The 21,698-nt window shown below is 38.4% G+C and overlaps 1 protein-coding gene across 2 annotated transcripts in view; it reads left to right on the top strand.

The window, feature by feature from the left end:
* CDH8 (cadherin 8) overlaps window positions 1-8,638 on the top strand; it is a 215,243-nt gene extending 206,605 nt beyond the window's left edge. For both annotated transcript variants that reach the window (XM_075576755.1, XM_075576756.1), the window contains exons 11-12: window positions 5,398-5,649; window positions 7,039-8,638. In XM_075576755.1, the coding sequence (XP_075432870.1) occupies window positions 5,398-5,649; window positions 7,039-7,532 (746 nt within the window). In that variant the 3' untranslated portion in view covers window positions 7,533-8,638. The remainder of the gene's footprint in view (window positions 1-5,397; window positions 5,650-7,038) is intronic.
* Window positions 8,639-21,698: the final 13,060 nt, after the last annotated feature.

Genomic DNA, 21,698 nt, shown 5'->3' with positions numbered 1-21,698 from the left:
CAAAAAATCTATTCATCCCACGGACAGTACAAAGGACTCGGGGTCATCCCTTAAGGTTGGAGGAAAAGGAGATTTCACCAGCAACAAAGGAAAGGGTTCTTTACAGTGCAGTTAAAATGTGGAATTCATTACCTATGGAGAATGTGATGGCAGATACTGCACCGACACACTTTATTCGAGCAAATACCCAGTATGTACCTGGCAGATACCTGGAATGCGCCGCTCCTAACCTCTGACAAGCCCCGTTGCGTTTGCCTTCCCAGCCTGGGTTCATGCCTGGCTGACGGGCGGCTGATCTGTTAAATGATAATGATTAGGATTTAATAGGCTGCAATGCTTCGCGTGTCTACCAGATGGCATAAATTCATGAATTGTAATGCAGTATATATATATACTGTGCAGTATTGCAGCCAGCGGGAATAAAATGCTTCAATCCCTGCCTGGAAAATACCTCAATGTACTCGGGCAGAAAACAGTCACAAACCTCAATACACCCGGGTATACCCGAATTCGTGGGACTAGCCGAGCTCGAATAAAGTGTGTCGCCAGTGTACAATAGATTTGTTCAAAAAAAGGTTGGACATCTTTTTAGATAGGAAAGGTATACATGGATGTACCAAATAAGTAAACATGGGAAGGATGTTGATCAAGAGATTAATCCAATTGCCAATTCTTGGATTCAGGACGGAATTTATTTTACCTCTTATGAGATATCATTGGATGATATGACACTGGGTGGGGGGGAGGTTCCCTCTGGATCAATAAGTATAGATATAGGATGAAGTATCTGTTGACTAAATTTAGCATAGGTTGAGCTTGATGGACGCATGTCTTTTTTCAACCTCATCTACTACGTAACTATGTGACTAATTTAACCCCTTCAGGGCACTTTCACGTATTTCACAAAATGTAGTCCACGGGACAATAAGAAATTACATATATTCAGTGTAGGTACCTGCTAAACAGAGATTACATTGACGAGGTCGGCGGCTTGAATCATGTTTTGATCAAAAGATGCAACCAAATGACTCCTTTATTGCACAGACTTAGGTTGTAAATGTAAACATGTCACTAGTATATTTTAGCCCATTTGCTAGGAGTGCAAGAATTGTTCTTTTGTTTAGGATCTAAATGGAAACCTTTGAATTAAGTCTATAACTTCTAATGCTTTGTGTACTTGCACAGTAATAGCAAAGTACTGTGTAGTGTAGTATAGTTATACTTCCAGCTCATTAAATACTTCCGTGACTAGACAAAGAAGGACATAAACAGACAGAATACAACTTAATGTTGTGAGAAGAAAATTAGGAAACCATGATACTTAAAATTCTAAACAAACATCACTGATAGATTTTAGACCGTGCCCCAGTATAATCCTACAGATTTCATAGATCTAAGGCTGCATCCATAGTTTTGCAGTCAGCGCTCCTCCGCGCTCATGCTGAGGCTCGTCTGCGCAGTCAGGATCGATTGCATGAACTAGCAGACGAGCCAGCGTGCGCGATCGGGAGCCGGGTGGAGGCAGGGCACTGACGTCACTGGGCCAATAGCCCACGAAGCGCCGACGTTAACGTCACGTTAACGCTGGTTTGCTCTGATTGGAGGTTTTCAGCCGACAGCGCGCTCTGAAACAGGTTCTGCTGTCGGCTGAAAATCCCTGCGCCTCAGCACACCTGCGGACGTTCGCGGAAGCCCCCTCACAACACATCCTTATTGAAGATGACGGGGCACATCGCGGAGCGTCCGCACGGCTCAGCGCTGACTGTCCTTCTATGGACTCAGCATAAGAGAAACAATGGCTACAGACTGACAATTTTTGTCCAGGATGAAATACTGCAAAAAACACACAGAGTAAAATAATAATAGCATAGAGTAACCATGCACATAACATTTATCATATTCAGCAAGCACTGTTTGCATACTGTATTTACTTAGACATGCAAGAAATAAAACCCCACTACTTCTTTATTTAGCATTCATTATAAAGCTTTGAAAATTTAGCTTTCAAATAAACAACCGCTTACTGCATAAGTCAAGCAATGCAATATATGCTGACAATCTTTATTATTTTTATTATATTTATTTTGTTTAAAGTGAATTTCCCTTAGGCCTTTTTTTCGTTGATAGTAGCACGACCAAGTAGGGTTCTGGAATAGTATTTTAAAAATATGTTATCATCATGACAGCTTTATATGACTCAGAATGTCCTCTTCATCCAAGTACAGATATGACAAATGACTAAGTTAAATCAATATAAAAAGCGGTTAAGTAAGCGTTTCAGCAATAACAGAACACATAAAAAGAGAAGGTGCAGTATTTGAAAAAAATTAAACAATGCTTTAACCGATAGCACCTACTTCAAATCTGAACAAGTATAATATTAAGAAAATACACATGATATATTTTTCAACAAAATAATCAAAACTTGTATATTATAACTTATAACAATTCTATGGTCTGGAAAGCTCATGAAAACGTATTATAAACACAACAGATATTTATCTAGCACTGTTATCTAAAAAAAAAGGCAATAAGTGATATTAAAGGAACATTTGAGAGTTTTCTTCTATTTGTCAAATCCCTTTAATTTATATTTAGGGAATTTTGCTAATATAGTCAAATGAAAATATGGTCAATAAATTAGAGATTCTACCAAAAAGGGCTACAAAGTTGATGCATTATTTACATTATATAAAGTATCAGGAACAAGTATAGAAAGAATATGTATTAAATATGCTAATATATCAAGGGTTTTAACTGAGGATGAACAGGCTCTAAATCCGGATTTGCTGAATTTTGCAGTTCATTTGGATGTTGGAGTCGAACTTTGGAACAAACTCCCAAATCCTTGCCAGATGCAAACTGAAACCTGGGAAAGGTAACATCCTTGGATTCATTTTTTCCCCTGTTTCTTTTGATGAACTGGGTGAAATATTGAGTTCATGAACTCAATTAAAACCACGACCCAAAACGTGTAACATTCGAAATACTCGCAAACATGTAAATAATATGTCCTGCTTATTTTATTCCATCATTTTTAACCACAATCTAATAATTATTATTTTTTTTTAGAATTAAAACACCAGTGAAAGTGCCCACCCTTAGTTTCAACAAGATACACAAGGAAATAATATTTCAGAGAAAGTGTAGTGCGAAGTCATGTGCTGAAGGTCGAGGGTGGTAGGACCAGGGAAAATGTGAGGAGATACAGTACTTCTTCACGGAAATGGTGGTGGATTCATGAATTAGCCTCCCAGCAGTGGTGGAAGATGCAAATAGAAGCAGGGTAATTAAAAAAATACTTGGAATAGACATAAGGTTATGCTAAATGTGAAAGAAAGTCAAGGATCAAATCAAGTCTGAGGTTTTACATAGGAAAATGGGCAGAGTATGTGAGCCAAGTGGTTCTTATCTGCCATCAAGTTCTAGGTTTCTCTTCCATCTGGTTGGCGATGCTCAGTTGAATGGCTCAGAACCAGAGCATCAGCTGTGTTCTAATCCTCACACTCCAACCGCGAAGAAGAAAACAGGTCTCCAAACACAAGTCACAGGTGTAAAACACTAAGGCAATCATTCTGAACGTCATATTTTATTTAATACAGTGACGTTGCCTTTCAAGTGAACCTGATGATGATGCTGGAGAATGGTGAAAGAGGAAAGGACAAAAAACAGCCATATATACAGTTCAGAGGAATACTTGTAGGTGGTATATTAAGCATTAGAGAGAGATTTGTTTGGGATTTTCAGAGCAGCAATGTTTAGAGAAAAGGATGTGACCACATTTAATTCAAAGAGAAAATAGTTGGATATTAGACAGTCAAAAATGGGAAAATATATTGCGTCAGTGTAGGGGTTACATTACGATGAAAGGCTTAAACTGTACTTGATATTAAAACGGGTCTATTTCAACTTAATTATATTACATTTCTTGTAAGGAGCCAGAAATATAACATTTAGTATATTATAATGAACAACCTCAATTTCATGTTTTATTAGAATTGTTTTTACTGTACATTCGTATTAAAACACCACAAGCAGCATAATCTGAGCTTTGGGCTCTATATACAAAGCTTCATCAATGGCTTTTTTTTTTTTTGCACAAAGTTTGTACACAGAAATCTTATATTAATTGCGCGTGAGTACGCCTACAGTACGTACTTGCCTGAAATGTCCCAGTCTGCACCATTAGAACCATAAAAAATTAATAAAACAATACATGTAATTCTGTATTAAATGATAGAAATCAGGTATTTAGCATGAAGTTTTCATACATATGATTAGCATTTTATGAATGTTTGTATTTTTAGCACTGACTTTTTTATTAAAAAATGTAAATTTAATTGTAGGACGCACTGTAGATCGCATGAATCAGTGGATTGGTTTTGCCAACTCTGGCCCAGATACACGAAAGGATGCCAGGCTTTAGCTCACCTTTACTCCAGGTCCAGGGAGAGGCTCAGTGAGTAAAGACACTGACTGGCACTGAGTTTGAAGCAGGGAAACCCCAGTGTCAGCTCCTTGTGACTTTAGGCGAGTAACTTTATCTCCCTGTGCCTCAGGGTGCCAAAAATATAGATTGTAAGCTCCATGGGGCAGGGACCTGTGCCTGCAAAACGTCTCTGTAAAGCGCTGCATATAACTAGCAGCGCTGTACAAGAACATGCTATTATTATTATTATAGTTCACATCAATGGGAGCTGAGGCGTGCTAGAGCTTGGCACCACTTTTGTGCATCTGGGCCTCTGAGTTACAAGGCTACTGGTATGTTTCTCCCCAAAGTATGCTGTAACAAGGGAAACTTTAGGAACGCTTTGAAACAACACAGGTTAAAAAGAATGATGACATCTTGTAAATTACACCTTCCGTTGCACAAGAATTATGCTGTGCATGTCACCCTGCGTATTGTTACAGCTACTATGTCAACTTGCTATAGTTCTCCCACACACTTATTTGTGTCACTTCACTCAACTGTGCTTGTTTTTAGGTATCTAATTGTTTTACTAACCTATGGTACAAATCCAGAACCAACCTCCGTTTCATTGTGTTCTAAACATTATAAAACCAAATACAGTTCGTATACTGAGTCATATATTGACAAAATGTGCGGAGTGAAAGCAAATGAGAATAGTGCATTGTATCGTATATATACTGCATATTGCATTGACTGCATTTCATGCATGTATTTATATTTCCAAGGTTAGTTGAACAAGTTACAGGCAAGGAAAAAAGCAAATAATACTAAGTATGAACAATAAGTGTACAGGTACATGATTTTATGTGATGAGATCTCTGCACAGATGTTCTGGCAATCTATGTACATTATATTCTTTGGTTTTATTCCCCCAGTACCAATATATATACAGTATATAAAATTTGATTTGTTGTTGCATTTTTCAGATAATTCCCTCAGCATTTTAGCCAGGCATAATGGATTTAACCGCTTGAAGCAAGAAGTTTACCTGTTACCAATCATAATAAGTGATAGTGGAAATCCTCCAATGAGTAGCACTAGCACCCTCACCATCCGGGTGTGTGGTTGTAGCAGTGATGGTGTTGTCCAGTCATGTAACGCTGAAGCATATGTTCTTCCAATTGGACTCAGTATGGGGGCCTTAATAGCCATATTAGCATGCATCATTCTGCTGCTAGGTATGTATTTCACTTGTATCCTGCTGTTTTTCTGGTTCATAAATAACTTGGAAATCATGTTTCGTTTAACATCTGAAAATTGCACAATACTGAATGATGGATAATTATAGTTAAGCAGACGGCATATTTTTACAATAAACTTTACAGTTTAATGAGTTGATGAACCAACAAAGTTTTATTTGCTTAAAAAGAATGATACAAATTATACTACTTTGGGTGAGTATAACAGTATTAGACTGAGCTGTTGACCTTACCATTCAATGTGTATAGCACTGTTGTCATAAAATATGTTTTGTTATAATTATTATTATTATTATTACATACTGTATAGGATGGAAATCCATGGTGCTGTAAGACCCATAACTACATAGTTCCATGACATGACCCATTCTGGTGTTAATTCTCTTTCATATCAATGGAAGTTACCACTGGAATGGGTACGCTGCATGTGCCCTAATGTTTGAAGCTACATCCAACATGACAAAAATACACAGTAAAATACTTATATATTCTCTTGAAAAGGGGTCATTTAGATTAACCCTTTGGCAAAAGCATTGTAAGCTTGCGAGCCACGACAAGGCAGGCCCTGTTCGCAAGTCCTAACACTACCAGATAAAATACTAATATACCTCTATTAGGATTAAAATTCTCATTTACCTCTATTAGGAGGGAGAAAGACCACATTGGATCTATATCCAGTAGAATGAAAGGACCTACTAAGTTGGGTTGTATACATATGCCACGCTCAATAGCTCTCCTTTTTGACACTTATATACATATATATTTTGTGGGGGCTCAGGGGTTCCCAAAAAGAGCTTGCTGGGGTTTTGTGTGTTTTGTTAACAAAGTTAAATGTATAAGACAAAAAAGATATGACACAATAGCGGCCTACATTCAATTCAGTACTTTTACGGAAATATATGGTACTGTAGATGGATTCCATGCTGTGGAATGGTGATAAAGTTTGAAGTAGCTACATAGTGTTTTAATGGCAATCAATTAATTAAATTAATGGGCCAACGTATGCTAATATCCTTACAAAATATACTTTTATAAAACCCATATTCTGTAAGGTGTGATAAGCGCAGATGTCGTACCATCGCAGGAAAAGACCCATTATAGTCAATGGGGTTAGTCACACTTTACAGAATAAGGCCTAAATGTTTCATTAATTTCTGCTTCATGTCATATGAAAATCCAATGTTTCATCTCTCTCATTTTCTAGATCTAATCCAAGACACTGTGCTTAAAAAGAGGGTTTTGCTTAAAATGCAAAGGTTTAACATTGCATCTCCCTGAATTTGCAACAGGTGGCATTGTTCAAATTGATATATTTTCATATCTTCCCTTGTGAGGGTTTTTTTTATATACAAATTCTCTATTTTGCAGTTATTGTGGTGCTCTTTGTGACTCTTAGAAGACATAAAAACGAGCCGCTTATAATTAAGGATGATGAAGATGTCCGTGAAAACATAATTCGTTACGATGATGAAGGTGGCGGCGAAGAAGATACTGAAGCTTTTGATATCGCTACTTTACAAAATCCAGATGGTATAAATGGATATTTACCCCGCAAGGATATTAAGCCCGATCTTCAGTTCATGCCCAGACATGGTCATGCATCTACTCCTAACGGCGTTGACGTGGATGAATTTATTAATGTAAGGCTCCATGAGGCTGACAATGATCCTACAGCCCCACCCTATGATTCAATTCAGATTTATGGGTATGAAGGAAGGGGGTCAGTGGCTGGTTCTCTTAGCTCTTTGGAGTCCACGACATCAGACTCAGATCAAAATTTTGACTACCTCAGTGATTGGGGTCCTCGCTTTAAAAGACTCGGTGAACTTTACTCAGTTGGAGAAAGTGACAAAGAAACTTGACAATTAATTAAAACTTTTGCATTCCAGACTCAATAATTCTGTAATATTTTAGGGTCCTTATTAGTTCTGACTAATGTGACCACTTGTTTTAGAGACAAATTAGCACCAGTCATCTATAAAAAAAAAAAAAAATCAACTACATTGTAATGTTGAACCAAAAATGTGTACGTTAGGGGGTCAGTCTTGTGGAGTTTAAAGTAAAGTTTGTGACGTATCTAGAAGTCATTGGATGTTCAGTATTCACTTGGACCACCATGGAGATTGAGATTTGGCATCTGGGATGTCTTGAAAGCAGAGCACATAAGAAGACATGATTTTCTAAGCAATGGATCTGACGGGTTGTTGCTCTGACATAATGTTTTCTACCTGTATACTCTACTGCAGCGTTGTGACGTGAAAAAGGAATCAACCACTTGTTACTAAAGCAATATCTGGTCTTCTGATGAATTTTTATAATGTTTTAAATCCCAACTGGCTTCCACTGTGCAATGACCATACATTGTGCATCCTTGGTGGCCCCAGAACCACAAACTGAATATCATTCTTATACAGTATGTTGTTGAGCCTTAAAATATTCCCATGTTCTATCTCCAGTAATGAAACCGACGGTCCTACAAATGTGTACTGATCATGAGGCAAAGCCCCGCCCCCCACCCAGGGAGTAGCACCATGCTTATCCCATGCTTCACCTACAGAGAATGACAAAACTTGGATATATTTAAAAGAAATGCTCCTTTTATTGTTCAAAGCGTTATTTATTTGTTAATCTCTCCAACTGAAATGTTGTTGTTTTTATTTTATGGCATTATTTATTGAAGTTAACACTCAATACGTTTTAACAGTATAAAAAAATCTACATTCACTATTTTACCATTCATTTTTTTTCTAAGTATATACTGTGTAAATGTTAAATGCATATACATTTGAAAATGAAACGCAGTAAGTACTGTATCTACGCCAGAGGTCATTTGAAGCAGAGTGATGTATATTTGCAGTAGTTGAATTTTAACGGGAGACTGGTAGGAGAGAAACTTTTCTCCTGAAAGACTTTTGTGAGTTTTATATTCTGTTCATAATTACAGTATGATATATGGTGTTTTTTTTTTTACTACAAGCACAAACATCTGGAAGTAAACAGGTTCATGTGAATATTTCAACTTTAGAATTTCCGAGTTTTACACATTACAATGTACAGTGACATGCTTGTAGTTATCCAGTGTATTGGAGCAGAAATCAGTGTGTATATATTTTTAATGCTTATGTTATTAACCTTTCATTTCTATGGTATGGATAGTTACGCACAGGAACTTTTGCACACACAAATCGCAGCACTTGAGGCTGCATTCATATAAAATGATCAAATATAAGTTGAGATTGTATAATACATTTAAGTATCACATGAAGATCATTTTTAATTTTCTACTTTGCGCTCAAGCTTATATTATCATTGATTTATTTACTCAATGTATTGTATTCAAAGAAATTCCTGTATTGTTTACTACTTGGTGAAATATATTTTTATAAATACCTTTTCTTGTCTCTTGTCTGTGGAGATGTAATATTTAAGATGCTAGATTAATGCCAGCTTGGACGTGGCAGTTTTAAAAACACAGTAGAAGGAACATCCCAAGATTTATGAAATAAAGCTGTCTACTGTAAGCAATAAATAATTTCCTTTAAGTCCTTCAGTACTTTTCAATGGATGGCAAAACTCTCAGGATGTAATTGTGCTGGCTTATTCCCAGTGGAGTCGCAGCCCAAACTCATTGCGTGGACACAAATGCGACTATTTGAATTGGCCAGAAATAGGCGCTAGAGGCAGTTTGCGTGGGGGTTCGTCAACATAATGGCTCAAGGGGCTGAGTGGAGACGTATCTATTCCGAATTTATTTAAATGACGCACACGTGTTAATAAACACATTAACCCTCGCCTTGACAAAGGCAGTGTGACCCTGCCGAAACATTTACCGTGTGCCTGCATCTTACTGATCACACACGTTAAGGCAGGGGTTCTCAACTCCAGTCAGACCCGTCAACAGGTCAGGTTTTCAGCATATCCCTGCTTCAGCACAGGTGGGTCAGTCTCTGCTTCAGCACAGGTGGCTCAATCAGTGGCTCGGTCTTTGACAGAGCCATTGATTGAACCACCTTTGCTGAAGCAGGGATATCCTTAAAACCTGACCTGATGGGGGGGGGGTCTTGAGGACTGGAGTTCAGAACCCCTGTATTAAGTAATACGCCTTGTATTAGAGTCCAATTTAGAGTTGGATCAATGGTGGTTCCTAATTTAAGACCCCTTATTACTGTAATTAGAGGCCTATAAGAGCAGGAGCTTATCATAGTTCACTATACGAACCCAAAATTAGAAACATGCATTTTCTGGAGCCTTGCCTGTAATTGCTGCCCTGTTGCCCAGACACTACCTGGCAATGCTCAATATTCTTTATATATGTATTATTATTATTATTATTATTATTATTATTATTATTATTATTATTATTTAAATTTCCTACCTGTTAAATTTGAGTTTTTGGAGTTTTCTCTCTGCTGCTTTCTTCGGTCATTGTTCTGCAGTTCTTTCTTCTGCTGAACTCCATCCCCCAAAACAAACATTTTTAATGGAACGTGCTGATGCAATTAAGTATAGACATTATTTCCGCAGGTGTACAGTAATACGATGCACAGACATACCGTATTATTGGAAAACAAAATGAAATACATTATTCTCATATATTTTAAGACCAGCTGCTAACGATTCTGTGTTTCCTCACTCTAAATTGGGTCGTAATTCAAGAAATAGTCAGGGCTCAAACTTTTAACACCACCGCTAAGTCTAAACTCTAAATCAGGCTGTGTCAAACAGCACTTAAATCCTTACTCTGGTAATCACTTATGTAATTTATACTTTGCAGGATCATAGTTGGAGAGAATTAGACTAATGCCAACATGGATAGTTAGTGATCGTCTTACAACATGTCACCATATATGGAGTATAGCAAGTAGAACATTTATCATGGCTTATATGTCAATAGATAATCCCTTATTACTCCCACTGAACTTTAATTGTCATGCAACCCATTGCATTACAACTCATTGCAAACACCTCCTGCACCGAGTTAGATCTGCAAAAAATATAATAATAATTAACATTACAAAAATAGGTACAGTTGAGAACTAAGCCAAATTGCTCTTTTCAATATTCATGTTCATTATCTTTTAGTTAAACATCAGATTATTGCTTCAAGTTATATACAGCTTTCAATCCAGCCGTTGTCACCAACCATGTGCAACTCTGGGCATATTGACGCTGCATTGGGCTCTTTGTAGTGGAACTCACGGATGCATAACCCTCTGATTGCCTTTTTGATTGAAAGTTCCATCTGAGACCACGACAGTGCAACCAATAATAGGATTTCAAAAAATCCCATCAGTGGCTCTGTAGGAGAGGTAAAGCATGACAGGAATCTCATCATTGTTAGTCAAAAGGATAAGGTAACCACTACAAGTGAGTGTCATTCTAAACTGTGTATTTATACAGCTTTTAAACACTAAAATCACAATAACGAAAATCAGCAGAAAAGCTGGTATCCAGTTATGATCTCAGTAGAGGGAGAATGGCAGGAACCACCTTTTGATATCACATTGCAGATGAAAATGTGCTATTATCCCCGTTACAAAGATATTACATGATTTGTCTTTACACGATCTCTATTCCGTCATTATTTGACTATTGACAGCTTTGATAATGTGGCTTCAATGTAAATGTAATGTACACATGCAAAGCTGGTTAAACATCATTTTAAACAGCACTACTTGGGCTAGGAGTTATGTCTGGTAGCTTTGTCTAGCACCAAAATCATTAAGGATAAGATTTACGGGATTCCATTCATTGCGGACCTTCAGATATAAAACACTATAGGATAAACAATGAATATCCCATTCCTATTCATGCCACTGTCCACTATGTATAGGTTCTCATTTACTATTATATGTGTATGTACTTTTATATCTTCAGGTTGTTACACTTACAGTAGATACTCTTTATGTGAAACAAATAGGGGACCAGGGTTTAAGATGCGTCAATTTGCTCTTCAACGTGGTGCAAGAATGTCTGCATCAATTTGCAATGCATGAAACTTACTTGATACTGACCTGTTCGGCACAGAGGTGAAAACTACCCTAGACCTGACTCACTTGGCACAAAGATAATGAACTCTAATGCATCCCATTATAATATTGCTCTAAGGAATTCCTCCTGCTAGTATTCATACTATATGCTCACCACATTATTCAAGCACTGCTGCAAGTGGAGCAGGGTTTATGCAAATGACCTGGACATATTGAAACCAATGGACACTATATGAAATTAACTCTGTGAGCATCAACCAAATGTTATAGTGCCCATCTATAACCCTAATACTGTATATACTATAGCTGCTTCAGTGTAGACTTGTCATAATCATACTTTTTAATTTCTCAGTGTAATGTACACAGGGAGTTGTCAGGGATTACGAAATCTCATGGCACGTGAAATTTCGGAGCATTATTCTAGATTTGTCATGGTGTCTCACTGTGTAACCAAAATACAGTACATGTGGCGGACAGGGTCGATTGTAGGTACATTTCACAAATGTTTTACCTTTTGCCTTTATTTAAGCTTTTCAGCTGTTTATGTACAAGCACTGGGGGAATGGTTAAAAGCTGCGTGCATGGCTATATTACATATGGCAGTGGGAAGAAGAGACTGGTTTTACCTTGGGACAAGGATTTTGAGCATTGCAGTATTAATATTGGCACCTGCTATTATTCACGTAACATGCTTGAGATATAGTAAATGAATTAACAATTGAATGTAACATATCACGAGTCTATTATACTTTATCAATAGATATTCAATCTTCCTCTTGCAGTTGTATGTACAAAACAGCTTTATTTCTTAACCATTACTGTAACAGTATATCCCCCCTGCCTAATTACTGTACACTGCCACGCCATTTAGCACTGCAGTCCAGAGTGCTTGATTGCTGAGAAAACTGCAAGGCAGAAGAGATTAGAGGCACACAGTGTATGTTCAGGTAGGCTTGACAGAGAAGTGTTCTCAGGGAATCTGACAGTGAATTTTAGAGCAGGTGAAGATGATAGAGAGGACGAAGAAAGAATGAAGAGACTGCACAAAAGCAAAAGAGCGATAGGTATTTGAGTTACAATGAGAGAATTCTCAGGAGCAGAGAGATGTAGATATAATGATTAAAGGAAGGAGAAAAACCTTCATGCATTGGAAAATGTGTTGTTTTTCTTAGTCTCATCCTAAAATCGCTGTATTCCCCAAATTTTGCAGGATGCTATAAAAGATCGGTAATAAAAAAATATGCTCCATGCCAAATAGTAAAAGTTTAAAGGTAAACAAAATGAATGATAAGAATACCAAATAATGAAGTTATCTTGTTACTATATCTCATACTGCTTCATATTAAGGCCTCCCCAAACTAGCCCATCTTTAGTCTGCATGCTTTACCTTCTAAACCAGGGGTGGCAAACTCCAGTCCTCAAAGGCCACCAACAGATCAGGTTTTAAGGATATCCCTGCTTCAGCGCAGGCGGCTCAAAAAGTTGCTCATCACAATAAACCCAAAGCCTACAACCAACTTGGTTATTTTCATATCTTTAACACATTTTCTAATTATTTATTTTGAAAAATATGCAGATTTCAATTTTTTTGCACACAAATTGGCTGACGGTAACAGGGGGCATATGTTTGGGAAATATGTGTCTTCTGTGAACAAATTGCATTTATTGGATTTTTACCATAGTGTGAATAAATATGCAGGTTATTTGTCAGTCCGTGTATACAGTCTGTGTTATTAGAATATGCAGCTTGTTTGTAAAGTGAAGTTATAGGGGCTTATTCTCAGAGCTCCGAACTTGTCATTGCCAAACTGCACGGTTTGGCATACTGTATGCAGAAGTAGTGGAATGCAATGTGAGAAAAAGCCCTATTCTATGTTGCAAACCGCTTCTTCTAAAAACAAGTGACAAAGAGCGCAGAGTAAAAGCCAAACCGCTCGGATTGTACGCATTTTAGAAGCGGAATGACCTGCGCTAACTCCATCCCCAGTCTGATTTATGGGGTTTGTTCTCTCGGCCAATAACAATAACAATCGCGCCTCATTGAGGTGGTGTGGGGAAAATGCGCGTTTTTAGAAGCGTTTTGCAGAATGTAGCTACGAGAATTGCAGTTTTTTTCAGTTGGAGGCTTTTTTGACCAACCCATCGGATTGGCAGAACTGGATTGAAACCAGAGTGAAACCGCTTCTAAAAAAGCCTTTTAGACACGGATTAGACATGCGAGAATGGCTGACAGAATAGCAAAGCATGCCAAGACACTTGTAAAGAGTACTTTAGAAACGGTTTGTCACACTTTGGAGCTACGAGAATAGGCCCCATATCTGAGTTACAATAAGTGGACACATCACAGGCCAGTTTGAATTGTTTTTCATTAACTTCTTCCTAAATTGCAAATATTTAAATGACAAGAGAAAAAAAATCACCTGGAAGGATATTTGAAGACTCACAAAGATGCCTACAGTATCTCACAAGAACATTTGGCTTTTGATGCTCAAAGGTATTATTGCATGCAATGTAATTGATCATTTCCTTAAAGAAAAATCATATGGCAAAACTTCCAATAAAACTATTTATTATTTATTTATATGACACATAATGCACATTTTTACAATAAACATCGACAAGCAAATAACACCTCTAGCACGAACTCAAACTGCTTCTATGTTTTCCTTTTGTGCATACTGTATAAAAATCAAGTTAGACTTCTCATAAAGAACAACTCCAATATGCATTGTATTGATTGAGGGCTTCTACTCATTTATGGTCGCCCTAGTTTTAATTATTTCGCTCTTTAAAGTTACCAGTCATACGTGTTACTAATCATTTATGGTTGTAACGTCACAAAGTCTGAATGGAGCGCCGAATCTGCAAATTTCATATTTCAAACCCGCGAACTTGCCCATCCCTAATAAAAACATCTGAAAGTGAATCAAGGGAGAGGCGCTGCTGTTGGTGAGAAAACCAATACAGTGCATTGCCAATTCCAGTCCTCAAGAGCTACCAATAGGTCACGTTTTCAGGATATCCATGCTTCTGCACAGGTCACTCAATTAGTGGCTCAGTCTCCGGCTGCATCACCTGTGCTGAAGCAGGGATATCCTAAAAACCTGAACTGTTGATAGCTCTTGAGGACTATAGTTGGGTACCCATGGCATGGCCTAAAACAGCGGTGCGCAAAATGGGGGGCGCTGGATTTTTTTGTGGGGGATGCGGCGCTTGCAGAAGCCCCACACTCTTCCCCAAGGCATTTAAATTAAATGCCGAGGGATCGCATGAGGCCTCTGCAACAATAAAACTTACCTTGATTCAGACGCTGTGACGCGTCGCCATGGCAGCGCGGCGTCGAATAATGCTCCGGTGTCATGCGGGGTGATGTCACATGGCCGCCTCCATGGAAACGGGGTCACGTGACCCTGCTGCTTCATTTGACGCCACACACAAGCGAAGGGGGGGGGCGCAAGAGCGAGGGGGAGCTGGCAGGGGGGCGCAGCTCAAAAAGTTTGCACTCCCCTGGCCTAATATATTGCCTCTGATGGTATTGACAATACTGAGTTATTTATGCATTAACAGTTTATCTTAAAAATATTGCTAGGTAGCAATCACCACATCCATGCATTTCCCCTTTAACTATGAAAATAGGAAAATGGATTTTGAAGTTTAAATAGTTTTTAAATCATGAGCTGCATAGAAACAAAATACTTTAGTGTTACCTCCATGCACTTTCATTGTTATATTTGCTTATTCTTGGAATCATACAGTACAAAAGAGAGCTAATGCCGGAGTGTTATTAAGATGCAATCCATTAAACATCTTATCAATGTCAAACATCTACGGCTGTTTAGTATTGTTGACCTTGCTTTAATTATTTATCTCTTTCAAGTTACCAGAGATAAATAAAGCTCCAATTATTTATGGTCTTTATTTCGATCGGGAGATATCTCCCATTATTACAGTCTTGGAACTTCTAAATCTTTAACTACACATCTACTTTCTAAGTAATGAGAAGTTGCCTTAATTTAATTTGTAATGACAAAATGCTGCCATGTGTTTTTGTTCATTTACTTAACTGAGGGAAATACTGGCGTACCTTGTTTGGCATTGTGATAATAAGAGATGAAACACTTCATGTTGTGAATAAGCCATATCTTTATTAACATGTAAATCACATCGAAGATATATAGCTTCAATAAGAGCTATAGAGAGACTTGTACTTTATAGCAATGTGGTGAAAATATGCTGCCTGCTGATCGCTAACCAACACTCAATGAAGCCGAGTTGATCAAAAGGACTATCACTGTTAAACTAATTTTACCCCTCACTGCCAGAGGACTTCTCAGCACAGTTGAGCATATACTGTATGTGCTTCATAACACACTTTATACAGTATATCAGACTCCACTGACAAGTACCTCATCAATGTTTTCAATAGGTTGGCCTTTCACTACTACCGATGGGCTAATGTTTCATTTCTCAAGACTGTTTCATCGGCTGCTGTTCATCCAAATATCGTCATTGCAAAGCGTGCAATTGCGTTTTTGTCTCGTTTGCACAGTTTTGCTGCAATGGTGAGTACAATACTACCCAGGTCCACTGATGGATTACATGAGTGTAAATCAAAAACAGAACAATGTAAGTTGCAGAAGTAAATGTGTGCTCTGTGCCATTGTAATATTATGCAGAACAGCTCCTCCTTTCATTGTTCCTATAACTATTTATCTCAATGTCCTGTATAGTGCATACGCAGAGCGAACCCGGCTCCTATTTACTTTTTAAAAACTCCAAAAATGGGGAGCGAAGAATCAATCGGGGGTTCGGAAAGGCGATTTCAAAGAGCCGAGTTTTCTGAAAGGGAGATGGCCTTTGATTGGATAGGGGGAGGACGTTCGATTCCCCGGCTCCCTGTACCGAAGGGGCATGACCCCTTCTCAAATTCTTCACTGACCCAAGCCGAGCAAATCCGATGCAAAACTCCCCTGATACCGTATACCAACTGTGAAGGAACATAACATGAAATTCACTCTCTGTATCATAAGATAAGATAAAAATTAGTAAGGTGGAGGGGATACCTTTAATAGTTAACTCATAGTTAAAAAGAGTGCCAGCTCTCTCAACCCCGAGGTACCTTCATCAGGCTGGTTTGTTTTACAAATGAAGATGAAATAAAAATTTCATATATTTTCCAGAAAGCTTGTACTCGTTTTACTATGGGTCGGCTATTAAAGGTCTCACTGTTTTGTATATTCCAGGGGTTCTTAACTCCACTCCTCATGATCCCCCAACAGGTCAGGTTTTCAGGATATCCCTGCTTCAGCACAGCTGGCTCAGTCTTCAACTGCATCACCTGTGCTGAAGCAGGGGATATCCTGAAAACCTGACCTGTTGGGGGGTCTTGAGGACTGGAGTTGAGAACCCCATATCTATTCTATGGGATAACATGGTACCATCCTCTATTTGTATCATAAGATAAGAGGAATTGGAGCTACATTTGGAATAGCACATGATTGTATTTGGACATGTAAGAAGTGTTTATTTACATGCTCACCAAGTGTTGTTATCACGTACAGCTGGGGTTCTCAACTCTAGTCCTCAAGACCCCCCAACAGGTAAGGTTTTCAGGATTACCCTGCTTCAGCACAGGTGACTCAAACAGAGGCTCGGTCAAAGACTGCATCACCTGTGCACGGTTTGTCTCAATCCAGAATACCAGGAGACCAGGCTCCAATGTTCCTCAAAGATTAGTAAATCCACAATACTAATTGCAACCACCCAGTGCCGGCAGCTACGATAAATGTGGCACTAGCGCGACTACATTTCTGAGCGGGGAGCCAAGCCTCGCCGATGATGGCGTTCCACGATGCCACCATCTTGTGACGTTCTCTCTCTCTAAGCAGAAAAAAAGATGGTTGTCTGAACGTAGTTGTCCTGCACCAGGCATTGCAGACTTTAGAAGTGTTTCTATTTTGTGTTGCTGTGGGCCTGGCAAATGTGTTTTCTGAAGCCTATGAGGAGCAAACCTATCATTTGTAACAATGTCCTGGCCCTATAGAATACCATTGATTGTTTATATGCATCGTTCTTGGAACCGCTATTGCAGTTTGTTGCCTGAGATTTAGAAGATAAGAACACCCATCAGCTGGAGCTGTTTGGATGATTTCAGGGCAGCGTTACAATTATTTGTACACAAAGGGCTGGGATAAAACCGATAAACCTCTATTTTCACAAATTTCTGACATGATAATAACCCGCGTTGCCAGACAGAGCGCGGGGTATCACTTTCCCAAGCCAGCATGTTAATTCTGTCCTGTATAAACAGACCTCAGGTGTTGTGTGTATTTTATATTCCACATGGCCGCTTACTCAGCTTCATCACTAATAAAGCACCGGGATTTAAATGATTTGTTTACATTCTGGGGAACACTGTGAAATTGATATTATATTGATCTTCTAAAGATAAAAACATTTAGTCATGGTAAGTTTTTTTTTTTATATACATAATTCATTTCTAGTTTCTTCCACTTGGCACAAGTGTTCAAACGATCTGGGCAAAGCAGTGTAATTTCTCATTAGTTTGGAAGCACTTCAGGTGCATGCTGTTATTACATTGCAGATAACACAGTAACAGTTCCATAGATTAGCTAACTTTAAAGCTGTGGCTGGTTCAATGGCTAAATATTAAATATATTTAAGCAATTTACAGTCAGTTCTTCTTGTATTTATTTGCATCAATGTCTTTGCTCCAATTTTTGCCCCATCTGCGCCTGTTAGCGATTTGAGGAGAGACAGGAGAAGGTTAGTAGGATTTGCAGGGTCCGCACCATCACGAGCTGTATCCATTCTGTGTGGCAATGGGGGACTTTTTCTCCCCTCAAACTATGTCAATACATCTGCCAAGTTTATGGTGGCGCAAGTTTCTAGCTCCGAACAATTTACATCAGAAATTCTTGCATTTCCATCATTTCCATTTATGTAACTGGTTCTAGTGTCCTTAATATTTGGTCGCCTTTCTCCCCACACTAAGCATATACATTTGGGTGTCAATGTACTAGAAAGTATGGAGCATAGAAAGCAAAGACGGGTGGGAGGGCGGTGTTGGTCCTTTCTTCCATATAGTAACATAGGAGGGAGAATGAGTAGGTATGATGCCTTTTATTGGACCAAGAAGTGGTTGATATATTTCAAGTTTTCCAACTTCTCAGGGTCCTTCATCAGGTCTGCACTGAGAGGTTCGAAAGCTTGTAACATTTCAACTACTTGTTGGTCCAATAAAAGGCATCATAACCCCTACTCCCTCTCCCTCCTTTGTTACTACATGGAAGAAAGGACCAACACAGCACCCATCCTTTTTTGTTTTCTATGCTCCACACGTTCTAGTACATTGACGCCTATACGTATATGCTTAGTGCGGAGACAAAGGCGACTAAATAAAATGGACACAAGAACCGGTTAATGTCGGGAAAGGATGGAAATGCTGCCGCGTGCATAGAAGCTGTCACCTATATTTCTCTAAATCGAGATGATAGCCTTACGCGGACAATCAGGATTATATAAGTGACTATATCTAGGGATCTGTGATTGATGGCTCTCAAACTAGGTTTCCTGTTCTTGCGTTGTTATATATTCACCTTACCTAGTGAGCACCTCACTCTACATTTCACTAAGCTGTAGCGGGGTATTCTCTGTAACTTTATTTAAGTGACTGTAAGGACCAGCCACCTAATTAGTAAACAACTCACTTTATCTATGGGAAACAAACCTACAAGGTGATAAAACTAACCAGACAATGCGATTGTCCGTAAGCCTTTGTCAGGAGAAACTGTATTCCGATTGCAGACGGGCGCCGTTTGCTGTAACGTTTTTTTATGCATCCGTGTAACATTTACATGAAAACATACTCTATCCTTGTAAGCAGCTGCAATCCCAATGCAATCATTTCACAGTCACAGGCACAGCGTTAATGAATGCTTTTAGGCCTAATTATTTGTACTCACATTATGAATGCCTTAAATAGAAACACTGCTTATTATTTATTCATTTGTGCCCAACTCTGGGAGAAAAAAATTAAGATTCCTTTATTTAAAATGCTACATTGTATATATTTCAATTCTACAACATATACACAGAGATGGAGATACTTACACATATTTAGAGTACACGTTTGATTACAATTCTTTATACTGTATTTTTCAAGTCCATCGGCTATGCAGCTGTTAATAAACCCCCCTGCTTTTATTTTATTTTTTTAAGTTCTAGGAATGCCACAGTTGTACTCGGATCAAAGCTAAAATGTCACTTTTATCCTCTTCACTAGTGGCCTTGGAAATGCAAGAGGTTTATTTTCTCGAAGAATTGAAGAAAATGCCTTCAGCTTTATTCCTTGGCTCTCTTTCTTCTATTCTTATCTTTTCCTCCCCTTGTCTTTTGAACCCTGAAAAAAGTAGCACGTGATGTATCTTCTGCACTGTCCTTTTGCAGGGCTTTGATAACTCCTTAACAATGAGGATACTCCTTAAAGAGACCGTTTTTCTATATAATTTTTTTTTTTTGTGGAAGCCTACTGCATAACACTGGCAAACATTTGAAAAGCACATTCCCTCATTTAACTTCAAAAGTTAGAATGTGAATGCCTGCCATTTATTAAAATAAAGAATAAAAGCAGGACTTTATGCAAGACTATTTCTTATGAACAATAACTGATTATTACATTCGGTGCTGTGAGTTCCATTTATGAGGCAAAATGCCCATTTGAATGATTCTGTAGGTGAAATTGAAATGATGGCTCATTAGAAATGAAGACAATGGGACATGACAGCTGAATATAATTGGAACGTGTAAATGATTCAGAAGCGTATTTATTGTATTGGAAAGAACTGTTAATAGATGATACAATCGGAGGACACCATATAGTACATGCTACTGTCAAGTGGTACCAAACTTCCAAAAAAGCTTCTTTAGCACAAAACAGATGCAGAAGCAAATGAGGAGAGGCTGATATTGCCTAAGTGGTGCTTTTACACAAGACACACTCCAGCACTGGAAGACCCCATGTGCCTCATTCATTTGAATGGGACATAAGTTTTCTTCTGGTAAAGCAGCGTTTAGTAGATATTGGTCATTATCTTTCCCACTATATGCAGCACAGTTGTCTGAAATAGAGATGTGCGAAGGGTTTGCGACCAAAAAAAGCCACGGTTGTGTCGGCGTTCGCAGGCTATTTACCGGCATTAAGTCAATGTGTATTGCAAATTAAAATAATATGCACATTTTTTTTTTAAACCGGTAGATTCGCTTGCAGGTTTCTGTAATATCGGTAAAATTGCTTAAAGCAGCAGTCCAAGCTGCAGTTATTTTTTTCAATTACATTTTTTCCCTTTAATATATGCAGCAATATAATCCACACAATGATAAGTAATTAGCTAAGTTACCAATCGATCCATTCGTCTGTAATCAGTCGGCAAAGATTCGGCACGGGGGTTCACTAAATGGCTGTCAGTGCAGCAGAATAGGACCAAAGATGCAAAGTTCTGTGGGGAGATCATGTTACCAGGCAGTCACTAGATACAATTTGTGCACTGCTAAAGAGAGGGCAGGGCTCAAAAAGGGGTGTGCCAGAGCCTGTTTCAGAAGAGGAAGGGGACGTGACTTTCTAAATGGTTGCTATAGAAGCAAAAAATACTTGTTACATTATAATGGATTAAAAATGTCATTCACAGTTGTTTTTTGTTGTTGTTTTTTTTTAAATGCTACAAGTATTTTTTTATAGTACAGAACTGAAGGGCAGTACAAAAGACTCTGGGGCATCCTTTAAGGTTGGCGGAAAGGAGATTTCACCAGTAACAAAGGAAAAGGTTCTTTACAGTAAGGGCAGTTACAATGTGGAATTCATTACCCATGGAGACTGTGATGGCAGATACAATAGATTTGTTAAAAAAAATGTTGGACATCTTTTTAGAAAGGAAAGGTATACAGGGATATACCAAATACCTGTAAGTAAACATGGGAAGAATGTTGATCCAGGGAATAATCCGATTGCCAATTCTTGGA

The sequence above is a fragment of the Ascaphus truei genome, chromosome 19, assembly GCF_040206685.1.
Source record: "Ascaphus truei isolate aAscTru1 chromosome 19, aAscTru1.hap1, whole genome shotgun sequence".
Taxonomy (NCBI): domain Eukaryota; kingdom Metazoa; phylum Chordata; class Amphibia; order Anura; family Ascaphidae; genus Ascaphus; species Ascaphus truei.
Note: the sequence above shows the minus strand (reverse complement) of the source record. Positions and strands in the feature narration are given on the sequence as shown.